The following is a 27378-nucleotide window of genomic DNA, read 5'->3' as shown; positions in this document are numbered from 1 at the left end:
AGGTAATACACCTGTGACCAATTAATCCTTCCCCTTAATTAGCAGACTGAAGGAAGACAAGGAAAGGAAGAAAAACAAAATGCTATTTAAAAAGTGACAGAAAAAGTGATTTAAAAAAGTAAAAGCTTTAAGCAATACCCAAAGAAGAAAATAAAACAACTACAAGCACCAGCAATCACCAGCAGTCAAAAGTAAAACTTTAAAATTTCCCACTCTTTTAGCTATCAGCCAGCAAAAAATGCCAAACTTGTGCCAGCAGGTCCTCGGATATTGACTCCACTGCTTCTGTGATGCATCATCACTGGTCATTTAGGTCCTGTGGCATGGGAGGGACATACACCAAGTCCTTGGTGTACCCCACAGAGAGAAGTGGCAGGGTGTTAGGTCTTAGTAGTTGCGATGTCTAGAGTGATATTAATGAATCAATGTTTCCTGCATGAAAATAGCCTGTTTATGCTAATTCCAAAATGCAAAAAGCCTTCTCTTGCTTAAGTGTCACCATCCTGTGTGAATAGTACTACACTGCGCCTCTGGTGATGATGACAAGCAAATATACACACAATAACCTGAGATCTGTTGTTTTCAAAATTTTCAATAATCAGCCATTTACCATTGTTGCCATGGTGCAAAACTAAAAACTTGGTAAACAACAATCATCTGTTGTGTCACCAACACACATTTGAACATTCGAATATTTGTAGTGAAGAGGTTAAAGTGGTTGTAAACCTCAGACATGAAATATGAACAAAGCATATCCCTCTATAGTGTGTACTTGTCTCAATCCAGTGTACTAAGTGTAATTTCTGTCCACTACCTTTTTCCTCTACTATAAGCATCAGTCATTTCTGACAACTGACAAGAGAAAAAAGGTGATGGGGAGGGCACAGCCGGTAACTAACTGTTCTTGTGTGCTGTGTGAAAGGGGGGGTGTAACCCTTCCCCCCAATCAGCTCTCAGAGCTGTCCTCACTGATGTAACTTCAGTTCCCCACTCCCTGCTTTTCTGAGCTGAGATATCCAGTGTAAATTCTGCACTTTGAATGGATGTAGGGGAAAGACCGCTGTATGTAAACAGGTGCAACTTATGTAGGATGATTTGTTTCATTTCTGTGTATCACCTGAGGCCAGTCACTTCACTTGGTATATACAGTGCCTTGAAAAAGTATTCATACCCCTTGCAATTTTCCACATTTTTTCATGTTACAGCCAAAAACATAAATGCATTTTATTGGGATTTTATGTGATAGACCAACACAAAGTGGCACATAATTGTGAAGTTGAAGGAGAATGATAAACGGTTTTCAAAATTTTTTACAAATAAATATGTGATAAGTGTGGTGTGCATTTGTATTCAGCCCCCCTGAGTCAATACTTTGTAGAACCACCTTTCGCTGCGATTACAGCTTAAGTCTTTTTGGGTATGTCTCTACCAGCTTTCCACATCCAGAGAGTGACATTTTTGCCTGTTCTTTGCAAAATAGCTCAAGTTCTGTCAGATTGGATGGAGAACGTCTGTGAACAGCAATATTCAAGTCTAGCCACAGATTCTCAATTGGATTTAGGTCTGGACTTTGACTGGGTCATTCTAATATGCTTTGATCTAAACCATTCCATTGTAGCTCTGGCTGTATGTTTAGGGTTGTTGTCCTGCTGGAAGATGAACCTCAGCCCCAGTCTCATGTCTTTTGTAGACTCTAACAGGCTTTCCTCTAATATTGCCCTGTATTTGGCTCCATCCATCTTCCCATCAACTCTGACCAGCCTCCCTGTCCCTGCAGAAGAAAAGCATCCCCACAACATGATGCTGCCACCAACATGTTTCACAGTTGGGATGGTGTGTTCAGGATGATGTGCAGTGTTCGTTTTCTGCCATACATAGTGTTTTTCTTTTAGGCCAAAAAGTTAAATTTTGGTCACATCTGACCAGAGCACCTTCTTTCATATGTTTGCTGTGTCTCCCACATGGCTTCTCGCAAACAGGACTTCTTATGGCTCTTTGTCAACAATGGCTTACTTTTTGCCAGTCTTCATAAAGGCCAGATTTGTGGAGTGCATGACTAATAGTTGTCCTGTGGACAGATTCTCCCACCTGAGCTGTGGATCTCTGTAGCTCCTCCAGTTACCATGAGCCTCTTGGTTGCTTCTGTAATTAAAACTCTCCTTGCCTGGCCTGTCAGTTTTAGTGGACGGCCATGTCTTAGTATGTTTGCAGTTGTGCCATACTCTTTACATTTTCAGATGATGGATTGAACAGTGCTTTGTGAGATGTTCAAAGCTTGGGATATTTTTTATAACCCAACCCTGCTTTAAACATCTCCACAACTTTATTCTTGACCTGTCTGTGTGTTCCTTCATGATGCTGTTTGTTTACTAATGTTCTCTAACAAACCTCTGAGGGCTTCACAGAACAGCTGTATTTATACGGAGATTAAATTACACAAAGGTGGATGATATACTAACATGAAAAAAATTTGGAAAATTTCAAGGGGTATGAATACTTTTTCAAGGCACTGTATGTAAGGGTTTATAACCACTTTATTGTATCTTTTCATGGCAATATAGTTGTGTTAGGTTCATTCTGTTATGAATAAATCATCTTTACTTTCGCACCATTCTTTTTGAATCACACTGTACAACCAAAGAACAAAACAATGCTGTGCTGCCCCTGGTATACTGCTCAGTGAAGTAAATCAAACTTACAACAATAAATTGCCTAAATAACACATATGACTTACTTATAGTACCAATACAACAATACATAAATTTGTGTGCATCGTAGGTGATTAATATCAACAGTGACACCTCATATGCTCAGTCTATATGGATTCCAAAAATTAAGCCATGTCAAAGCAGTGCTCTCAAATATATATACAGCATACATGTACTGCCAGATCTCCAAAAAAAGGCAAAATACAGTTGTGCTCAAGTTGATATGTGAAAGGAACACCACCAACTACGTATGCCCCACACTTCTGTGATCACAGTCCACACACCTTCCTTATATGACCCAAAAGTTAAGATCATACAGCACTTAGTGATAGTTGTAATGCATCTGTTTCCAGTCTCCTGACTTCACCAGGCCATTGATTGATATAAGCGGTATGCGGCCCTTTAGGACTCGGGACCTCTCCACAGGGTTGCTCTACATACACTCAGAGGACATGGCAAGAGGACAAGGAACTGCCATTGTGTAGCACTTATAATCACCTTAAAATAAAATAAGAACAAGCCAAACAGCAGGGAATGTAACTTTAAGAATACCAGCTTTGAAAAACTTTTGGTTTCAGCAATGACCTCACCTGACTCCTCCCTAAGCGTTTTGTGACCTTGTCCCCTGCCTCTGATGCAGCTGGAGTGACTGGCGAAATCAGTCAGGCTTCTGTCTTGATCCCTTTTTCCAGCTTCGGAGGTGGCTCTCCCCCACTACACACAGTGGGCAAAATAATTATTTGATCCCCTGCAGATTTTGTAAGTTTGCCCACTTACAGTCAGGTCCATAAATATTGGGACATCGACACAATTCTAACATTTTTGGCTCTATACACCACCACAATGGATTTGAAATGAAACTAACAAGATGTGCTTTAACTGCAGACTGTCACCTTTAATTTGAGGGTATTTACATCCAAATCAGGTGAACAGTGTACGAATTACAACAGTTTGCATATGTGCCTCCCACTTGTTAAGGGACCAAAAGTAATGGGACAGAATAATAATCATAAATCAAACTTTCACTTTTTAATACTTGGTTGCAAATCCTTGGCAGTCAATTACAGCCTGAAGTCTGGAACGCATAGACATCACCAGACGCTGGATTTCATCCCTGGTGATGCTCTGCCAGGCCTCTACTGCAACTGTCTTCAGTTCCTGCTTGTTCTTGGGACATTTTCCCTTCAGTTTTGTCTTCAGCAAGTGAAATGCATGCTCAATCAGATTCAGGTCAGGTGATTGACTTGGCCATTGCATAACATTCCACTTCTTTCCCTAAAAAACTCTTTGGTTGCTTTTGCAGTATGCTTTGGGTCATTGTCCATCTGCACTGTGAAGCGGCGTCCAATGAGTTCTGAAGCATTTGGCTGAATATGAGCAGATAATATTGCTCACTTCAGAATTCATCCTGCTGCTTTTGTCAGCAGTCACATCATCAATAAATACAAGAAAACCAGTTCCATTGGCAGCCATACATGCCCACGCCATGACACTATCACCATTATGCTTCACTGATGAGGTGGTATGCTTAGGATCATGAGCAGTTCCTTTCCTTCTCCATACTCTTCTCTTCCCATCACTCTGGTACAAGTTGATCTTGGTCTCATCTGTCCATAGGATGTTGTTCCAGAACTGTGAAGGCTTTTTTAGATGTCGTTTGGCAAACTCTAATCTGGCCTTCCTGTTTTTGAGGCTCACCAATGGTTTACATCTTGTGGTGAACCCTCTGTATTCCCTCTGGTGAAGTCTTCTCTTGATTGTTGACTTTGACACACATAAACCTACATCCTGGAGAGTGTTCTTGATCTGGCCAGCTGTTGTGAAGGGTGTTTTCTTCACCAGGGGAAGAATTCTTCGGTCATCCATCACAGTTATTTTCCATGGTCTTACGGGTCTTTTGGTGTTGCTGAGCTCACCGGTGCGTTCCTTCTTTTTAAGAATGTTCCAAACAGTTGTTTTGGCCTCGCCTAATGTTTTTGCTATCTCTCTGATGGGTTTGTTTTGTTTTTTCTGCCTAATAATGGCTTGCTTCACTGATAGTAACAGCTCTTTGCATCTCATCTTGAGAGTTGACAGCAACAGATTCCAAATGCAAATAGCACACTTGAAATGAACTCTGGACCTTTTATCTGCTCATTGTAATTGGGATAATGAGGGAATAACACACACCTGGCCATGGAACAGCTGAGAAGCCAATTGTCCCATTACTTTTGGTCCCTTAACCCTTTGAGGACCGTAAGATTTTGGAACGCCAAAAGAATCAATTTGTTGGTTTTTAAAGTTCGTACACTTCAGTTGCTGTAACTAAGCCATTTCATGAAATAATTGGCAAAAAGCTAGATCCATTTGTTGTTTGTTGATAAGAACTAAAATTTTGACTCAAACCAAAAAAAAAAAAAAAAAAAAAAAAAAGAGTTTTAGGTTCTTAATCAGATGATACACGCAATTAAAAACATGGGACAAATACGTCCCTTGGTCCTCAAAGGGTTAACAAGTGGGAGGCACATATGCAAACTGTTGTAATTCCCACACTGTTCACCTGATTTGGATGTAAATACCATCAAATTAAAGCAGACAGTCTGCAGTTAAAGCACATCTTGTTCGTTTCAATTCAAATCTATTGTGGTGGTGTATAGAGCCAAAAATGTTAGAATTGTGTCGATGTCCCAATATTTATGGACCTGACTGTACAAAGAAATGAAGGGTCTATAATGTTTACCATAGGTGTATTTTAAATGATAGAAACAGAGTATCAACCACTAATCCAGAAAAAAACATGATATAAATGTTATAAATTGAGTTGCATTTCAGTTACTAAAATAAGTATTTGATCCCCTACCAACCAACAATAATTCTGGCCACCACAGACTGGCTATATGCTGATATGGTACACAGATTAGTCCTGTCAATTTAAGAAGGTGCTGCTAATGATAACCGATTATGTGTGTATAAAAGACACCAGCCCACAGAATCTCATTCTTCCTCACCACCATGGGCAAGACAAAAGAGCTGTCAAAGGACGTCAGGGACAAGATTGTAGACCTGCACAAGGCTGGAATGGGCTACAAGACCATCAGCAAGAAGGTTATTTTTACCAAAGAAATGTAGCAGTATAAATTTTGATCTAAAATGAAGAAAAACTACTGGGTTTTGATTATAAAATTTTGCAAATAAGAAAAAAAAAAGTGCTTTTTTCCCCCCCAAAATGAAGGTGATTGGACACTGGCAAGCTTTTGAGGACATCTCCCCTACAACCCTAGCCCACTCTGAGTCCTCAAATTTTTATGCTGGTGGCTGTAGGTGGTGGACCTCTTCTTCGTGGAGAAACCATCTTCACTCCTTTATTATTTTATTTTTTCGATTCTTGTATCAACCCCTCACTGTGCTTAGTATCAGTATATCAGATCGGTGCAACTTTGGTAAAACATTAGGAGACTCCAAGCTTAGGGTTCTAGATCCTGCATGGGGAACGAACCTTGGCACTTGGTGCAATGAGTTAACCACACAGTGCTATACATGTCAAGGGCAACAATCCATTACTATGAAACCCAGTACCTGGGGGGGGGGGGGCAGGCATGCCCACTTACATCACTGATAGGCAAGTCAGAGCCATCCTCTATAGTAGGGCTATATTTGGAATGTATTCACTTAACAGTGACGACTTGCTGCTAAAATTCAACCACTTAAAGCTTGGTCCCCTGTGGAAGACCAGGTGCTACATTACACCAATGGTTGCACACGTCAAACACCAATTCCTAGAGCACCTTTGAGCCCACACAACACTCAACCTCAGAGTAACAGTGTTTCCCCTGTACTGGTTTTAAAACCGGTCTCAGCATCTCATACCTCACAAAGGAGCACCACTGCACTGTGGATAAGGAATAAAACAAACCTCTCCCCGTGATGTTACACGCACACTCTACCAGATTTGTTGGGAGTATCCTGGGCCTTTAGGCAGCATCTGTCACCCAACAAGGCTGCCATCTGGTCTTTTATTACTATTATTTTTTTCCCCTAAAATATAACATAAGGGGATTTCCCTGCTTTTGCATATGCAGCTTTCAACTGTGAGGTTCTTGTTATAGCATGCTGAACATGGGGTTTGACACTGGTTGTTTCTTGGGCCTGTTGGCACAGTTCGGTTTGCCTTGTTGTTGCCCACCTTTGTATTCATTGCTTGGGGAAGTCCCATGGTGTATGATTCAAGTGTTAAACCCACAACAGTAAAATCAGTGTGTATATGCAGTAAAGCATGCTTGTTATACTCCCTGTGGAACCTAAGGGGTTAATCCTCTGCATTGTGTAAAAAGGCCATTTGATTGTCTTTTCCTCCCCTTCTTCCAGTATCCTCTTATCTCCGGATAAGACAGTGTAGAATCACTCTGCACATGCTCAGTTTGGTGTGTAATACTAGAGTTTATTTTCCCCTTGAGAGTGCATGCGATCCTAGGGCCAATCAGCACTGTCCAGACAGAAGTCAGGGTCCTCCATCCTCCTAGAGCAGAAAGAAAAAACTCCTCCTATAAACTTTAACCAGTACTCTGCTGAACACTGATAGTCACAAGCCTGCTCTAACTACGGATGAGAAAAGGTATTTAGCAGTTTATATTTAATAAAATAATTGCATTTCCATGTTCTGTGTATAGTGGAAGACTGGATATAGTGAATGCAGGGTCCTGGGTTTAGTAACACCAAGTTGTCTGTGTCATGTACATTCAAAATCAGAGGACGCAAGAGTGGGGTAGGATTAAAGGGGAGGTGTGTCCTTAGAAGCTTGCTAGTGTCCAATCACCGGAAGGTATTCACCTATAACCCATGGTGTATAAAATATGGGTGCCTGTGCACCCCCCCCCCCCTTCTTTTTAAGCCACTTTAAAGTAGAACTATAGGCAAAAACCTCACCCCCCTCTTGGATGGAGTAAGGGAGGGTTTTAACCCGTCAGATTATTTTTTTTGCATCTGTGTCCCAGTGAGGAGAGATTTACCTTCACTTCCTGTCCCATAGCCAAAACAGGAAGTGAGAAAATCTTTATTTATACTTTAAGTGGAACAGTAAAGCCACACCTACTTTCAATATCACCAGCCACCCATGTATGTGTCCTTAGGCTATTTGTTATTGTATTGTGTGGTTGAAGTTGAGCTGAAGTAGCAAACCTTGGAATGCATTCCCTGCAGAATCTTGGTGGCTTTGGCTCCCCAGGTGGAGTGGCATTTTGGAAGACTGCTCTATTCAACGTGTGTAATGTGGGGAATCATTCCAATGGTATCCCAGGGAAGGCATGGCCTTTGCAGCTTTCTGATGTGGGCCATGTTGCCTCCTGACACAACCAGAGCTTTGAAATCAGCAAAGTGGCTGCTGCCTTTACACAATGCAGTGGTTCTTCTCTGCAGCCTGCATACTACAATTTTGATTGGTACGCCAAGGAACAAACTAATAAACCACAGCTGCAATGCATGGTACGTGAGAGAAGTGGTGTGCTGCAGCAGATAAAATGTTGGTGAGCTGGCAGCCAATTAAAAAAAAAAAAAAATGGGCTGCTATAGCCCAGTGCCCCACCCTTTTCTTTTATTTCTAAACAGGTTGCAGAACACATCTTGCTGCTTTCGTCATAAGCTTCAAATCAAGCTTGAAAAGTGCAAAACATTTTTCATTTTGGATATTTGTGTCCCATTGGGGAGATTTCCCTTCACTTGCTGTCCCAGAGCCAAAACAGGAAGTGAGGAAATCCCTCAAAAGTGAGGGATTCTCCGTGTGTCACCAGTACTAGTAAAATAATAATAATAATAAAAAAAAAAATCTTTATTATAGTAGTATCATAATAAATTCTATTATCCGCCTTTTTATTGTATAGAATATTAAACTCAGATTTTATTTGTATTGTAGTGGGGATATATTCCTTCAGGGTACCCCACCCCTGTTTTTTGTTTCCCATTTTAATATTTTATTGGTTTAAATTAGTATCTTAATAAAGTTTATTTCATGATAACAAAGGTGATTAAATGCCATAGGAATGGGAATGGACTGTTTATCTAATACACATTAGGTTTATATATATCCATGCCTTGCAGGTATTTCTGTTGGTTACATGGCTATTTTACTGGGATGTAAGGGTGAACGATAATTAAGGATGGCCGCTACATTAGACATTGAGCTACAGCAAAATGGAGGTGAAGTTCACACCCCTTGGGCCAGTTAGCATGTCAGTATAAATAGAAGATCTTGTCACCAATCGCGCTATCCTGAAGAAGCCACGTGATTACTGTGGTGTAACACGTAGAGCGCAGTGACGCATTTCCAGTTCCTGTGTGACGCCATCTTGATACACCCAAAATCCCTTAGTACACCCATAGCACATGGGAAACCGCTGGAGTGTACCGGATTAAATGTGAGCGTCCATTTGATTGGTGGTTTTATGTAATTTATTAAACATTATTGCACTATGGAGGTCTCTTGTCTATTCCTCTATATACATCCATTATGCCTGAGCTCCACCACGTGGATTGTAAGCGTAGAGGACCTCCAGCCCTATAAGTGGAATCCTAGTGGAGCCAGGTTTTGAGATTCCTCCAGGTGTGGAACATCTAATGAGCTGTGGCCCCTACGGGTCGAGTAAAGGAGGCACTCTAGCTATTTAAGGATAATCACACCAGAGTGTCACCAAAAGCACATATCAAGTGGGGAGTGAAGAAGTGAAGCATGTTTTGCAGGATTTGCACATTCATCATTTGCACATATTAATTGGCACTTTTTTATTGTGGACTGCATCTTATTTTCATTTTACTTTTATATTTATTTTTATTGAGCACTTGCCACTTTTTAATTGAGTGGCATATCACCCATTAATCTTCACTGTATTGGTCTGGTTAGCCATGTGGTTGGCATATCAGGCATTTGTTTTGCACTTTAGTGGATTGCATTTATGCTTATGATGAGCACTTGTCGCTTTGTATTTATTCTGCGATATATCACGGTTGTTCACCAGATTACTCTGGTTAGCCGTTGGCTGGCACTCCAGATAATACTTCACTATTATCACTAGATTATATTTCATCCTTTTGTTCTATATAATCATATTTTCTGCTTATTACTGCACATGGTTTTATTTGTATTTTTATGGAGATATGGATTTGTAGTTTTTAGTACATAACACCTACAGGTTTAGAGGTTTGGGAATTTTCCTTTTATTCAATTTAATATTACACTTTGTATTTATATTTTGCATAGCGCTTCACCATTTTATTTTATTTGATGCATTCTTTGGTATAGGGAAAGGGTGGTAGCAGCTGGCACGGGTACTGAGAGTTCTTGTATTTGTTGAGAGCAGGAGGAATTTTCACCAGTACTAGTGTCCCCTTTGGCAGATTTCCCTCCCTTTGTGTTCTGAGGTCAACCCAAAAATTGAAATTTGCTTTTCACTTTGGATAGCAAAAAAACCAGGACAAATGGGAGAGCAAATCTCCCTAAAAAGGTGACAGACAGCAATAAAATCTGGCAGGGGTTCTAATCCATTTCCACTATCTAAAACGAAAATATAAACTTTCTGCCTTTAGGTTATACATTAAGCATGCAGCTTACTAAAAGTAAAAAAAAGTAATTAAAAAAAGCCTTAAAAGTCTAGAAATGAAAGAAAGAAAAAGACAACTTTTAAATACCAAGTGGAATGACCAACACACACAAACAACCGCTTCTTTAAAGTGGATTTTAATTGCACGAAAAGAAATGATATAGTACTTTGGTCTGTTATCAAATATCTTCTAATACAATGCTGCAACAACAAGGTCATCATCTCATAACACGATCATTCATAAGAAATACACAGACCGTGATCTGGAATTTTACATTCCATTGAAATAAAGAACATTCAAGTGTCCTGAAATTCTATAAAACTAAATAAATTACAGTTAGGACTATTAATAAAATCCGTTTTAATTACCAACAAGAAATAAACATCTGCATTAAGCACTAGTGCGGGAATCGGGTTCAACATCTACGGTTCCTTTTTAACTAAGGAAACCTCAGGACAGAAACATAAGAAATGCATTTGATCTGGGTACAGGCCCCGGTTTTCAACTGGCATAACTTAATATTGCACCTCAAAATATTTTAATAAGAAAAAAAAAAAAAAAAGAAGAGGATATGATGGCAGCTAATCTCAGACCCCTTTAAAATAAATATTACGAGCTGATAATGGTTTACCGTAGAAAAATAAATACTTTCAGAAAGTGACATTTAAACAAGTGACTAACAACCTGAACATAGTAAACTAACTAGATGTGCACCTCTCTTTGCAAAAAGGCATTTGGTTTTGAAAATGCTACAACCGCAGCAAAATGAAAAAAATAAATAAAAAAAATACTAGGCTACACCTATTTTTTACCTTTAGCACAGTATGCAAACCGTTAAAGTCTTTTTAGAATATTCTTAGCTGTACAGCTTTATCTGCATAATAAAATCTTATCAATTCAATTATTCTTTATATTGTAAATATATTTTTATAGTGTAATGTTTAAATATTTTATAGATCTGGCCTGTGGAGGTGGCCCTTGTTCTGTTGCATATGATACATGCTGTGCTTCCTGCTCAGTAGTGCTGCAGTTGTCAAACTTTATCCCCTACTTAGTGTAAATCCATTACTAGCTCACTACTTTATTCTGTAATGTCAGCAGTGGTTCTGCAAGAATGCTTCACCCAATAAACAGATTTGCACAATTTTGTAGAGGTTCTCTGTAAAAGCATGAAAACATCAAAAGCGTGTCAAAAATGTTAAAAGACACATTTTCAGGTAACCTGTGATCATGTGAAAAAGTGTACACACTAAAATACATTATACCTTCCCTTTAACTGGATAGTAGAAAAGTCCAACAAAGGTTTTGGCAAAACAGCTTCACTGATAAAGAAACTGAATACAAGCTTCAAAAATAAGAGGTTCGGGAAATGTCCCATGCACATACAATGTGAGAACTTGCATTATTGAGTTCTTGAACTCACATCACTACACCAGCTACAGTTTACGGTCACGGACAACTATAACAGCCTATCTGGGTCCATATTAAAACTGAAGTCACAGATTAGTGAAAGGTGATCTGATGGGTATGTAAAAGATGGGAGCCGGTTTGGTCCAATTTCCTCCTCTGTAAGCAGACTCAAGGCTGCATTCACTTCCAAAGCATGCTGGGAATACCAAATATAATCTAGAGTATTGCAAGACTCTCCAGTGGGCCGGATTTTCCAGGTGGTGTAAGGAGGCTCAGTCTCTCCATCCTCACTGAGCACTTTGTAGGCACTGTTAAGGTTCAGGCTTGAGGAAGCAAACCGCTTGTATACCTCCTCTGTTGGTTCTGCATTGAAGTCCCCACATACAACCAGAGGAATTTTGGCTCCTTGTGTGAGCGATTCAAGATTCCGCAAGAGATCAGAGCCCTGTGCAAGCCTAAACCTCTCCCACCCGGTACGGGCCTTAAGGTGGGTGACCGCAAAGCATACCAACCTGCCCGTCTCTTTACACTGAAGGATTTCAGCAATGGCCACCTGGTTGGTTTTCAGGGTCCTTGCAGACAGCCTGAATTTGGCACTGCTGATGAGCTGAAATCGGTCCTGCAGAAAGAACAAGGCACAGCCATCAGGTCCATTGTTGTGCTCAACATCAAGGCAGGGGGACCACGGCTTTGCTAAAAAAGTGCATTGGTAGCCTAATCTACTGAGTATTGGCTGGAAAGTGTCAAAGTAGTGATCCACTTCCTGCAGGCACAGGACATCAGGACGATAAATTAGGATCTCCTCCAGGATCAAATACTTCCTCTCCTCCCAATTCAGCGCTTCCTTGGGACACTTTATGAAGTTGTCCTTGCCTTCTCCGAGGGCTGCCAAGAAAGAAGCACAGAGTCAGGTAAATAAAAATGTTATTGGACCCATTGTCATCATGCAAAACAAAAAAAAAAGAAGTTATGCTTCACCCAGGCAAGGGGAATACTTTAATTTTACACTGTATATAAAAGTATCATGAGCCTTATATTATCCATACAACAATCTATTCTACACAAATGCACAGTATTTTCAAATCAACTGAATATTGTGAGTATTATTTGCAGGCATAGAAATGCAAGGGTATTTAAAAAGTGTTACTAAACCCAGGACCCTGCATTCACTATATCTTGTCTCCCACAGTACATAAAACATGGAAATGCATTTGTTGTAGTAAATACACTGCTCAAAAAAATTTAACTACTCTACTAAAACCACAAGTAACCTTTTGTTCACCCTTTGTTCAAACTAGGCTTTGAAACAGTCTCACACATGGTATTGCCATACTCAGGAGAAGTAGCAAAATGTATTTTGGGGTGTAATTCTGTCTATGCTGTGTGTTAGAAATATACCGCTCAAATTAAAGGAACACTTTGAAAACACATCAGATCTCAATTGGGGAAAAATAGCACTCTGGATATCTATACTTATATGGACTGGGTAATGTGTTAGAAACATACGGATGCTCCATCGTTTGATGGAAATTAAATTTATCAACCTTCAGGAGGACTGAACTCAAACACACCCCAAAAATCAAAGTGAAAAAATGATGCAACAGGGTAGTCCATTTTGCTGAAATTTCATTGCAGCAACTCAAAATGGTACTCAAATGGAAAGTAGTTTGTATGGCCCCTACGTGCTTGTATGCATGCCTGACAACGTTGTGGCATGCTCCTAATGAGATGACCGATGGTGTCCTGGGGTATTTTCTCCTAGATCTGGACCAGGAGATCACTGAGATCCTGGACAGTCTGAGGTGCAACCTGGCGGCAACAGATGGACCGAAACACGATATCACAGAGGTATTCTATTGGATTTAGTGAGGCAAGTGCGGGAGCCATTCAATGGCATCAATTCCTTCATCCTCCAGGAACTGCGTGCACACTCTTGCCACATGAGGCCTGGCATTGTCATGCTCCAGGAGGAACCCAGGACCCACTGCACCAGCGTAGGGTCTAAAAATGTGTTCAAGGATTTCATCCCGATACCCAATGACAGTCAATGCCATTGTCTAGCTTGTAGAGGTCTGTGCGTGGCTCTATGGATATGCCTCCCCAGGCCATCACTAACCCACCACCAAAAGGTCATGCTGAACGATGTTACAGGCAGCATAACATTCTCCACGACTTCTCCAGACCCTTTCACATCTGTCACGTGCTCTGGTGAACCTGCTCTCATCTGTGAAAAGCACAGGGAGCCAGTGGCGGACCTGCCAATTCTGGTGTTAAATGGCAAATGCCAATCAAGCTCTATGGTGTCGGGCAGTGAGCACAGGCTCCACTAGAGGATGTTGGGCCATCAGGCCATCCTCATGAAGTCCATTTGATTGTTTGGTCAGAGACATTCACACCAGTGGCCTGTTGGAGGTCATTTTGTAGGGGTCTGGCAATGCTCATCCTGTTCCTCCTTGCACAAAGGAGCAGTTACTGGTCCTGCTGATGGGTTAAGGACCTTCTACAGCCCTGTCTAGCTCTCCTAGAGTAACTGCCTGTGTCCTGGAATCTCCTCCATTCTCTTGAGACTGTGCTGGGAGACATGGCAAACCTTCTGGAAATGGCACTTATTGCCATCCTTGAGGAGTTAGATTGCCTGTGCAAACTCGGTAGGGTCCAGGTATCACCTCATGCTACCAGTAGTGACACGAACCCTAGCAAAATGCAAAACTACTGAAAAAAACAGTCAGAAAAGATAAGCAGGAAAAAAAAAAGTCAGTGACCTCCACCTGTAAAACCATTGTTTTGGGGGTCATTTCATTGCTGCCGATCCAGTGCACCTGTTAATCAGTTTCAGCTGCTTTGGTGTTCATGAAATTAACAACTCCCTCTGCTACTTAACTGACCTGATCAATATCCCAGGAGTTTAAATTGACTTGATGCTATACTCTGATTAAAAAAATGTTCCTTTAATTTTTTGAGCAGTATATAATATTCGGAAGTGATGTAATGTATTTTTGGATGAAAACTATGCTGATGAAAATCATACAATCCGGTGTCATACAAGAAACATTTTCATGCTTGTCCCTTCAAAAAAAAAAAAAAAAAAAAAAAAAAAAAAAAAAAAAAAAAAAAAAAAAAAAAAAAAATCACATGAAAGCTGTGTACTAACAATCAGATTATCGTACGATCGCTTCAAAAGGTAGTATTATTAATGATTCCATGATCATGTGTACTATGATAGGGGAGTCTGGATCCCAAGTAGGCTGTGCTAAGCAGTCAGGAAGAGCAGATCAAGCTTGATTAGTCTCGCACAACCCACATATACTTATTCTTTGTAACCTCAGAAGTAATGGTGGGTATAGAAGACGATTTGTTCCTGCTGCTCTACTTTGTGAATTACATTTCGCTTACCTTGAGCAAGGATATTCCACTGCATCACTCTAAAGGCATGGGGGCTACTGAAATCATCTCTGTTTCGAACAAATTCTCTATGGAGCCGGGGAGGCCTTCCCTGTAGAGCAACCTGGCATTCCTCCAGAAGATCCTTGGGGTCCAGCGGATCCAGCTGGTCATTCTCTGACTGTTCCAGGTAGTCCTGATGCTGGGGGATGGCTGCAGTGCTGCTAAGAGTCTTGGCAAGAGCACTGTACAGGCGACTTGTACCGTTTCCCATGGAACAGACTGGAAGAAGGAAAAGAAAATGTCAGCTCTATTTGCTGAAGCTTTATTTGCATGGTAAATGAAGACTGCAGTCAAACAACTTTATCAATATTAAGAAAACTCATGCAATCATACACAATTCTAAGGGAATACCACTGAATTACATCATGAATGCAGAACACGCACAACAGAGATGGACCTTTTATGTTAAATAGGTGATCTAAAAGATAAAAGAGATTTCAGTTGCACTATGTTTGCTGCCCATTCTGTACCCTCCTAGCTTCTGGCAAACCCCAAAACATAGATCATGGGTGGAAGGAAAAAACAAACCAAACACAAATGCTCAATTCCCCCATCAGCACTGTTGATGGGGGAATCCCTCCAACAGTGCTATTGTGTTCTGCCAGCAGGAGCCTTTCCTGCTGGCATAGCATAATGATTAGTGTTGCTGGCTATAGTTGGCAGCATTAATCGGTTGTACACAAATCAATTGACAGATCAACTTGTGTACAACCAGGGTGCCCATAGAGATCAAAATTCTGCAGGTCCGTGTTGAGGCAGCCTAATTTTGATCCAAATATGGCTGGCTTAAGCAGAGCACAAAAAGCAAGAACACAAAAGATATCCAACTTATTCAGACTATACAGAACATTAAAGTAGCACTGTGTACAACACCCCAGCAATGCAGCCAACACCAAAGTGCTGCACGAAGCCTGATTTAACAGTTTCTTCAGACTACTGCCAAGTCAATGCGGTTAGGAGATCCCAAAATGGTTTACTGAATGGCTCAGAACAGCGCATAGTTAAATAAGCGAAGGAGCAGAGCCAAGTTCCAAGACTTGTAGCCAACATTCTGCAATTGCATCCTCCAATAACACTTTACAGGACTGTAAATAAAAACATAGATCAGTATACAATTACATTTGTAGCAGAAAAACTAACTGAACCCCTCCCAATTTTTTTTTCTACAAGAAAGTCAGAGACACGACAGTGAGGAAAACCCCTCAATGCGATCACAGACAAATAGGAACCTAACAAACGTCTATTCTTCTCCACTCTCTTGCAAACATGTGGCTGGAGAAATGCTTTAAAGTCTATGTAAAGTCAAATTTATTTTGGGTGGAGTGTTGGAAGGTTTACAACCCCAGTCAGGCATTTACTGCTGTCTGCACCCCTGCTAGGGAGGTTCATTCTATTTGTCATGGTCACCATTGTCACTGGAACAAAGAAAATCCCCAATTCTGAGTCAACAGTGGAAAAATAGAGGGGAATTCTTCCAATGGGGACACCTATTTTGGTTACAGGCAAATGCTTTAAGTTGATGCACCAGGTTATTTTATAAATTATTCTGGACATGTCATAATTTACAGAAAAAAAAAAAAAAAAGTATCTGACAACTGAGCCTTCACTTCATTGAGTACCAGTTAACATTGTGGCTAGACAGATTTGGGATCAGTCTGAAGATCTGATTATGCCTGAAGATCTGATTATGCCGCATCCAGCATTTTCCTAGTCCTCCTTTCCCAATGCAGTGCTCGCCCCAGGAAGTCACAAGGCAAGAGGCAGCCAAGTGAACACAGCCAGGAACATTAAGGGGGTGTGTGCACAACTGCTTTAAAGAAGATCTAAAAGGCAAAAAAATTATTTGGATAGGAGTGGTCAGAAGGTGGAACCACTACAAGGTTTTAAGTGCTGTATGCATTTCTGCAGAGATTTTCATCAGTTTGTAGTGATGACCATCATCACCAGGACTTAAAGTGAGAGGAACGTACAAAAAATTGTGTCGTCAATGTAACAGAAGGAGATCTCCCTTACTTTTATAAAGATTGCATCATTTAGTCATTATATAGGAGAGAAAAAAAAAAAAGGGAAGGAAAAAGAAAAATCTTTATTTTAAATTTATTTATTACATCTCACACAAAGTTAAGCTTCATGCATATTGGGTGTTTTTGATGTTACTGCTGGAGGCATTAAGCATTTTTTTTTTTTACTGCCTCTAATTCCCTTGCATGTTATCCTATGTGTTAGCGTACACAGCTTTTTGTGGCAGCAGAGTTTAGTGTAAGATAAAAAAAAAAACCCCACTGCCACGGTATCCTGGAGCGGCAAAAAGGCCTAAACGTTTGAGACACTTTTACAAGTATCAGGCGTTAAAAAAAAAAAAAAAAAAGCTACTGGCTAGAAGGAAAAAAAAAAAAAAAGTCCAGTGTGCATGAGGCCTTTGGGAAAAGAAAAATGTTCTTTTTTTTTTTTTAAGAAATACAAACTGAAATCTATAATTTATAGACCACAAGAGGAAAATTCTACTCTCTTCCCCCCCCCCCCCAACTTAATTCTAAGCATTTCAAAAAGTCTAGTTTGTAGGCATCAGATATGTCTGAGTCACTTCTTGGTGTACACGAGTGTATATTAGCTAGTGATTGCTAACATTTCCACATAGTAAAATTGAGAGGAGTTCTCTAGTCAAACAAAGCATGGAAAGGGCCAATTTTAATCATAATTGCTGCAGGATTACATAAAATTACAAGAGATGGGCAGATTACATATTTTTAATATCTGAGCTGATAATAAACCCACAACACTAGAAATAAAAGTCTGTATAAGACTCCAACAAGGTAAACAAAGCCAATGATGTATTGGGAAGCACAATTCCCTGCCCAATCAAAATAGAGCACTGAAGATTCATACATCCTACCTTGAGCTGATAACACATGGTATCTTGTTTTCCTGTTGTACACTGGAACTGCAATTTGCACATCCATCCTGCCTGCTTTACACCTAAACAGCACTGTAAGTCAAACCACAAAAACTGTCCTTTGTGCTCCAGCCAGTGCGGAAGGGTTTATATCACCTTGCCACTAAGTCTGTCTAAACCCATCAGAGGATAAAAGAAGTTAAATGCGTTCGACCATAAGCCAGTGACAGTCAAGGGCGTCTGTCTGGCTGATGCTAGCTGTAGACCTCTTCATGCTTTCCATGTTTTGAGATGGACTTAAATCAAAGGACAGCCTAACTTTGACAATTCTTTATGGCATGCGACTATTCTAAGGAAAATATGTATGCTTACAGAGTCTAATCGTTGAATGGAATGTACTTTTATTAAAAATATGTATTTTGTTGAATAAAAAGGGGATTTATATAATGGACGCTACATGGAGTGTAAATGGTCCCGCAGAACATTTGGACACCACACAGAAAAAAGGTCAGGCCCAGTATTTCCACCAACAAAGCCTACAATGAACATAAAATAGATCACATTATGGAGATTCACTTCACACAATTTTTTTTTGTTACCCAGGTTACAGCATGGATGATGCCCTCACAGGAGCCATACCTTTTATTAACGGCACAGCTCTCTCACCTTGTATCATGAAAACAAGGGGTCAATTGATCATGGATTTCAAAACACACTTTATGCTGATAAAATGCAAACCTTTCCACTCCTAAGCTCCCCCGCCCACCCCCTTTAATAGGGGGATTAAAGGGGGGTACATTACAACTTTAATAATGGACATATCGGTATGGCTGTCACTCCGCTTCCTATAACCAAATCTTTTTAAAAGCAAGTTCATCTCTCCTTGACTTTCCCCCATCAAGATCTATAGCACAGTCCCTCTTCTCATGCCAGGATACTAGGAGTTACCTTTGAACTTTGACCTCTTTTCAGCCCTACATCCACTATCCAAACCTTTCAAACTTTACCACCATAAAACTTCTGAAAAATGCCCCTTCCTAGCCAACTACACCACCAAGCCACTAATTCATTCACGTAGCACTCTCCTGGACTACCTCTACATAGGAGATCTCCCAACCACATGGTGTCTACCACCCATCTCTACCAAACCCTCCACTGGATTCCGATCAATAAAATTCAATATACCAAACATAAAAGTTATCATCTACAACTCTTCCATGTGCTACACCAACCTCATCACTACATATCAACCAAACTGTCCTCTTCATTCTTCCCAAGACCTCATGCTCTCTAGCTCCCCTAACACCTCCTCCCACCATGTTTGCTTGTAGAACTTCTCCAGAGCCTATACCAACTTCTGGAACTTCCTACCCCAACCTGTATGGCTATTTCCTACTCTGGCTTCCTTTAGGTGATCACCATCTGCACATAATGAGATCTGAGCTTTGCCACTGCTATCTGACGGGCAGCCCAGACAGAACAAGTGTCCTAATTTATTGCCGATAAGAGCCACTAATTTGTGGGGGAGCTTAACAGCCAGGTATTGTTTTTTTCTACTGGCCTTAAGCTGAACAGTGATTTCACAGCCTAGTAATCCTATGTTCACCCCACGGGCCTCAAATATAGGCAATGATGTAAAGTATTCATTTATTTCAGGTACTTAGTCAATTTACGCAGCGCTTTCCATATATATTGCACTTCACATCAGTCCCTAACCCTCAAGGAGCGTACAAAGGTTAAAGTATATATATTTTTTTAATCAGAGCGAGACAGAAAAAGATGTCTGTTGCAGATTCGCCACTGAAGAGATTTTACGCCACTTACCATCCCAGAGGGACAACAGAAAGTTACTCACTTCCAACTACAGGAACAGATACCCCCAAAGGAAGAATTTACCTTCAGTCTTTCTAGGAGACATCTATAAAACTTCAGAATTCCTAATTTTTTATAATGATGATGAATAGGTGCATTTCCCCAGCAGTCAATGCAATAAAAAACTGAAGTACTAACTGTTCATCATATTACTATATGCGGGAGATTTCTGGCTAGAATTGCACTTCAATATGATTTGACACGGCTATGCTGTCCACTGAACAAGTATTAAAGTGGTTACTACAGATTTATTTTTACAGATACAGCTGTCATGGTGATCCTGAATTCACTACATGGTAAATCACTCACTCAGAACAAGCACCTATCCACGGAAGTCAGCTTGTTTTGAAGTCAGTGACTTCCTGGTAGCGAAGCCAAGATGAAATCCCTAGACCTTGAAATTTTAACACAAATCTACAATTTGCAAAGGCTTTCTTCTAGTTTTATGCAGCAACAATAGACATTTCAGCTGCAGTGCAAACCAGATCCTTTCCTGGGTGTTCCTTTGGTTGAATGCAATTCGTGCACAGAGCTCCATGTGATTTTCACCAAATGCCAAGAATGTACCGAGCCTGCCTATACAAACTTTCAGGCTTTAGTCATCTTTCTTTAACAACAGTACAAAGTCCATCGTCAATCAGGCCCATTCATATCTCTACGTTGTAGTGCAGGATTACAAAAGACAGAGCCTGTGTGCATTCTACTGCATCAGTGCTTGTTTTGGCAGGCCACAGAATGTGTAGTAATACAGAAACAGGTTGAGTTGTAGCATAGCTTATAACCTGCGAAAAGGATTTTTGTTCCAGGCAAAAACATACAGGGAAAAATAAAATAAAAAATAAGCTGCAAGACGAGCATTACAGAACATATAGACACAGTAGCATGCACACACATTCGTGCAGGCTGGATTAATTTACCCTTTATATTCTGTAATAGATTAAAGTTGTTGTACAGTCTGAAGGTTTTTTACCTTGATGCATTCTATGAATGAAGGTAAAAAACCTTCTGTGCAGCAGCTCCCCCTGCCCCCTCAAGGCCTACCTGAGCCTAAATCGCAATCCAGCAATGTGAATGATCGGGTCTCTGCCTCCTCATTGGCTGAGACAGCAAGCGGGAGCCATTGGCTTCCGCTGCTGTCAATCACAGCCAGTCAGCCAATGCGAAAAGAAGGGGGTGGGGCCAAGCTTCAGCTTCATGTGTGAACGGACACATGGAGCAGCAGATGCCCCCATAGCAAGCCGCTTACTGTGGGGGCACCAAACAGACCGGAAGAGCCAGGAAAGCCTGCGGAGGACCCACAAAGGAGGAGCTTCCAGGCTACTCTGTGCAAAGCCACACAGCAGGTAAGTATAGACATGTTATTAAAAACAAAAAAAACAAAAAAAAAAAAAACAAAAACACCCCGAACCTTTAGAAATCGCTTTAATTCCTATGTACACCCCTTGAGGGTTAGGGACTGATGTGAATGTACAATACATATGTAAAGCGCTGCATAAATTGATGGCACTATACAAGTACCTGAAATAAATAAAATATGTTCATCAGCTTCATCTAGTGGCCAAAATGCAGTATAGTTTTTCTGAAATACCTCAAATGAGAAAATTACTGCATTTGGCCACAAGATGGAGCTGGCCAAATACGGGGAAAAAAAATCATTCAATCTACAAGAATGTTAAAACTAGTTCCAAGAGTGAATCCAGATTTAAACCTCATGCACACAACTGTATTGATGGCAGCAAGATCCAATGCAAAAGGTTCTCTGTACCGCATTGGTACAAATATAGACAGACACCCACTTACGTCCATATAAGCGGAGACATGTATATTCTGCACCTGCACTGCTGCCGATTACACACAGTCCACCGCAAAGAAGTCATTCAAGCAGCAGTGTATAATGACTCTCATTCTGTGCCTGCACCCAGTCACCTATTGTTGATGTTTACATGCTGACCTTAACCACTCGCTCTCCAGAGGATTTTACCCCCCCCCCCCCTGAACAGGCCATTTTGTTCGCATTACGGCACTGTTACTTTAACTGACAATTGTACGGTCATGCAACGTTGCACCCAAATTAAATGGACGTCCTTTTCTTCTCCACGCTTTCTTTCGGTGGTATTTAATAGTCTGTGCGTTGTTTGCGCAAAAAAAAAAAAAAAATTGTCAGTTATGCAAAAATATATTTTGCAATATGTCTTTGAATAAAAAGTAAAAAAAAATCTCAATGTGTAAATTCATTGGTTTATAGTGTTAATAAATGAAAGTTAGTGTTTATAAATGGCGAACATATCTATATCTCTAACCAACCATCTATTACACACTTTTTTTTCTTAATTTTTACTAGTAATGGCGGCGATCAGTGACTTCTAGCAGGACTGCGGTAGACATTCTGACACTGGGGGGGGGGGGGGGGAACGGACATCACCAATGACACCTATACAAAAGCACTGACACTGTACCAATGGCACTGAGCAGGAAGGGGTTAACATGAGGGGCGATCAAAGGGTTAACTGTTCAGGGAGTGCTTTAGTAGGGGGCAGATTCGGTGTGCTTCACTGTAATCACCCTGCTCTGGATGGCTCCCCAGAGATCTTCGGAAATCACCGGCGAGTAATTACCGGCCGGGACCTGGTGATTGACAGCTGCAAATGGTGGCACGGGTAGGGTACTCGCCCCCCCTAGCTGGAAATGCAAAATATCATGTATACACACACGCACACAATTTTGTGCACCCCTGCTGCCCTGTAGTGGTATTTCTACTTTAGGGCGGTCAGGAAGCAGTTAAATTCACTAGGCAGCTACAGTACATAGGATCCATTTACACCGTATGCATGTAAACAAGATCACAAAACATATACATACACTCACCAGCCTCTTTTAGGTACACCTGTTCAATTGCTTGGTAACACAAATTGCTAATCAGCCAATTACATGGCAGCAACTCAATGCATTTAGGCATCTAGACATGGTGAAGACAACTTGCTGAAGTTAACCCGAAAAAGGGGATGGGCTGGTCTGAGTATTTAAAAAATTGTTGATCTACAGGGATTTTCACGCATTACCATCTCTAGGGTTTACAGAGAATGGCCTTGTTGATGTCAGAGGAGAATGGGCAGACTAGTTCAAGAGGATAGAAAGAAAACAGTAACTCAAATAACTACTCCTAACAACCGAGGTATGCAGAATACCATCTCTGAACGCACAACATGTTGAACCTTGAAGCAGATGGGCTACAGCAGCAGAAGTCCACACAGGGTGTCACTCCTCTCAGCCAAGAACAGGAAAAAGAGGCTACAATTCGCACAGGCTCACCAAAATTGGACAACAGAAGATTGGAAAAACACTAAAGTGGTCTGATGAGTCTAGATTTCATCTGCAACATTCAGATGGTAGGGTCAGAATTTGGCATAAACATGAAAGCATTCATCCATCCTGCCTTGTATCAACGGCTCAGGCTGGTGGTGGTGTAATGGTGTGGGGGATATTTTCTTGGCACACTTTGGGCTCCTTAGTACCAATTGAGCATCGTTTAAATGCCACGGCCTACCTAAGTATTGTTGCTGATCATGGAACCATTAGTGTGGTGGAACGGGAGATTCGCATCATGGATGTACAGCCTACAAATCAGCAGAAACTATGTGATGCCATCATGTCAATATGGACCAAAATCTTTGAGGAATGTTTCCGACACCTTGTTGAATCTATGCCACGAAGAATTAAGACAGTTCTGAAGGCAAAAGGGGGTCCAACCCAGTACTAGCAAGGTGTACCTAAAAGTGGTTGATGAGTATGTACTTCATAAATAGCAGTCAAAATCTGACGATGAATGCAGATTTTTCTACTTTTGGTTTATGCAGCTAAATGCTTTGGATAAAAGGCACAGCAATGTGAATGGGTCCATAATATGCAATACGGCTGCATTCAGATATGTATGAATTCCAAATCTGAGCACAGTTTACTGTAAAAGCCAGTGTGCATGGGCCCTTAGGGCTCATTTACATCTACGCAGCTGCATTTCATTTGTGATTTTTAGTAGAACTATAAGCAAAGTTTTCTTTATTTTGGATGGAGTAAGGGAGGGTTACACCCCCGTGAGATTTCCCTTCACTGTGTCTCATAGCAAAACAGGAAGGGAGAGAAGATCCCTGCAAGCGTTTTGTCTTTTAGTTATTTTAATAGCCATTTTGTTACTTTAATACACATTAACAAGTTATCACGACTCAGTGCATGCATTGACATGCTTTTTATGCATTTTAAAGTGTTTTTTTAATGGAACATTTACCAAAAATCAGCTTGATAGAGTGGGATGGCAACACATCAAAACGAGGATGCATCATGTATATGGACCTCAATGCTGTAGAACAAAAAGTTCATATTTTTCCCAGATCGTTCAGAAACAGCAGATGTGTGAACCCTGTATATTTAGAACAATAGGATTTTATGCACATGTTGTAGTGCATTGAAACTATACAGTGTAAAGGGCCCTTAAAAGTGGTTGTAAAGACTCAAGGTTTTTACCTTAATGCATAGAAAGTGTAGCAGTGCCCCTGGCCCCTACCTCCCCAGAGCAGGGGTAGGACCAAGCCGTACTCTGTGCGATTTGATACAGCAGCAGCTCGGGTGCCCCTATAACAAACTACTCAAATGGGGCACTAGGTAGGAGGGAGGGGCCTGGAGTACAAGAGGGGGACCCAAGAGGAGGATCAGGGCTGCTCAGTGCAAAAGCACTGCTCAGGACCAGTAAGTATAACATGTTATTTATTTAAAAAAACAAAACTTTAATATCACTTTAAAGTGCCTCCTGGCAACAATATCCCTTGCTCACAATAGGTGGAGAATGATCAAACCAGTGATATGCTGGGATGAAGAAAGCTGGACAGATGGAGGCCTTCCCTGGCTTTCTGGCTCACTACATTCCGCATTTGGCCTTTCCCAAGTGAAATACTGACAAGATTCCTGGGCAGTAAAATCCTCCCTCCCCCAAGTCTATTTCTAGTGAGCAGAGATACATGCATAAACCCATACTAAACTGCACAGGCAGACCCCTCTACAATTCATAGTGGTTTGGGTCAAAACATCAAAAAAAACCTTAGATTCTGAACCATAAAGCCATACATCTACAAAATACAGACTACCATAAATAAAAAAAATAAATAAATATAAGAATAATAGATACCTTGTTTTTCTTTCCAAATATTTTCATGCAAACTTCATGTATGCAAAATGTCCTCTAATTCAACAACTTAAACTTCAAACGTCTCAGTTGATGAAATACTACGTCTAACATCACATCTACAAGTATAAGAACAAGTATAGTGCAACAAACCATGACAGACAGGAGTTTTCATCTATGCCAAAATCATTACACAGGAAGGGGGTGTCACAACATTGTGCTTTGTTACAGCCAGCAGAAAGTCCGTTACAAAAGAGGACTCTTGTTTGAGTTACTAGAGCCAAGAGAGCCTAGGCCCCTCCTTGAAATCTACTCTGTTTAACCTCTATGACCTTGCCTGGCGTGCTTAAGGCAGATATTTTTTTCCTTGCTTCTCCACTTGACAGTGTGGCTTGCCTGATTTCACCAGGATGCAGTCATTACCCACTTGAGTGACGTTTACACTGAACAGAGTTATGAAGGCAGCAATAAGTAACACTTGACACAACCCATCCCCTGCAGCTACTAGTCATCTCTGCTTCAAGCATGTCATTGAAAACCCGTACAGAGTAAAGTCAAAGCTGACATACGCACCAGAGAAAAGCTGTCAGTTTTACCAGCTCAGGGGACGCTGCTAGTTCCAACCACTGACATCATGAAATTTAAACTTCATGGTCACATGAACAGGTTGTCCATAGAAAGGGGTACAGTGACATCTAGTGGAAGAGACTGCAAATCGCACCAGAAAATCGCTCTTCCCGGGGGTCTAACAACAAGCGCATTATTAATGCTTTTCATAGCAGCTACATAATGATCCAGTTTAGGAGCTCAAAATGGAAAATTGCCATGGTGGAGAAGGAAAAATAATCACAGATTAGACAATAAAAAACAAAAAAAGTGGAAAAACAAATATTCAACTGTGGAAGAGTTACCATAAATGGCTTCTGCTGTGCTTTGCGGTAGCAACATATCAATTTAAACCTTAAAAAGCCTGAATGTGTATTTTAAGGCTCCATGCACACAGGCTTAAGAAAGAAAAAAAAAAAAAAAAAACCTCCTAGGAGTTTAGCGGTTTGCTTGTAGAAGCAATGTTATCCTATGTGTCCCAGCACATTAGGTAATCTAGAGGTGGTTAAAGAATAAGTTCACCTTTCATAACATGATACACCCATATCAGTGTAACAGGTAGTATGTTATAAATGGACCGGCCTCCCCACTTTGACAGCTAGTGGGGGATGTTCTCTCCCAGCTAGCTTTCAAAAGTGAACTCCACCCCCCAAACAAAAAAAAAAAAAAAACCAAAAAAAAAAAAAAACACATGGCTGTGTGGGGCTCTGCCCACCCAGCCGCATCACTGAGTGTTCTGTGATTGAGAAACTACAAGTACCAACAGCCTTAGTGGCTGTCGGCTTGTAGATCTCAATGAACTACCACAATCCTGTGAGCGCTGTGGTAGCACAAGGATTTTTCCTGTTAGTAGATCTGTTTGCCCATGCATCCTGTATGGGCAAGCATATATACGGACAGGTCTGCAGCAAGCCTGCATGGCACCAGTAATCTGTTGATCGCTGGTGTAATGCTTTACAGGCTCTTGCAACAAAAATAAATGCAAATATTTTTACCTGCAAAAAAATTTGCATTACTTTTTGTCAAAAGGTGAACTTATCCTTTAAGTTCAGTGTTTAGAGGCAGAAAAGAAACCCTTCCGTTTTGCATTTAGAAGCTAAAACACTCCTAAATGCAAGCACAAAAAATGCTCAAAATTTGTTTTTTTTTTCCTGCCAAGAGCACTGTATTATGGAGCACTCCAGTATGCATGAAGCCAGCGTGACACAGGATGAAATACAATAGAGACCATCAAAAACAGGTAAAAAGTGATAAGTCAATATACACTGACCAGTCACTTTATTGGGTACATCGGTTCAATTGCTTGATAACACAAATGGCTAATTAGCCAATCACATGGCAGCAACTCAATGCATTTAGGCATGTAGACGTGGTGAAGGTGACTTGAAGTTCAAAACCAAGCATCAGAATGGGGAAGAATGGGAATTTAAGAGAAGTGGCATGGCTGTTGGTGCCAGACTAGCTGGTCTCAGCATTTAAAAAAAAACTGATCTCCTGGGATTTTCACGCACAACCATCTCTACGGTTTACAGAGAATGGTCCAAAAAATAAAATATCCAGTGAGCAAGTTGTGTGGACGAAAATGCCTTGTTGATGTCAGAGAAGAAAGGGCAGACTGAGCTACTGTTGTCTATTATCTCGAACCAAATAACCACTCGTTAGAACCAAGGTATGCAGAATACCATCTCTGACCGCACAACACCTTGAAC

General features: G+C 40.8%; 1 protein-coding gene across 4 annotated transcripts in view; it reads right to left on the bottom strand.

The window, feature by feature from the left end:
- Positions 1–10394: 10394 nt before the first annotated feature.
- The window catches only part of NOCT (nocturnin), a 29295-nt gene continuing 12311 nt past the window's right edge, over positions 10395–27378 (bottom strand). For 2 of the 4 annotated variants that reach the window (XM_089688913.1, XM_089688915.1), the window contains exons 2-3: positions 15078–15347; positions 10395–12569 (exon numbers count right to left, since the gene is read on the bottom strand). In XM_089688913.1, the coding sequence (XP_089545039.1) occupies positions 11734–12569; positions 15078–15347 (1106 nt within the window). In that variant the 3' untranslated portion in view covers positions 10395–11733. Of the gene's footprint in view, positions 12570–15077; positions 15348–18021; positions 18130–25216; positions 25322–27378 lie in introns of those variants that run through there. The other 2 variants (XM_089688916.1, XM_089688914.1) reach the window with 2 other exon arrangements.

The sequence above is a fragment of the Staurois parvus genome, unplaced genomic scaffold (genome assembly GCF_062004578.1).
Source record: "Staurois parvus isolate SC_StPar_1 unplaced genomic scaffold, SC_StPar_1.0 ptg000460l, whole genome shotgun sequence".
Taxonomy (NCBI): Eukaryota; Metazoa; Chordata; class Amphibia; order Anura; family Ranidae; genus Staurois; species Staurois parvus.
Note: the sequence above shows the minus strand (reverse complement) of the source record. Positions and strands in the feature narration are given on the sequence as shown.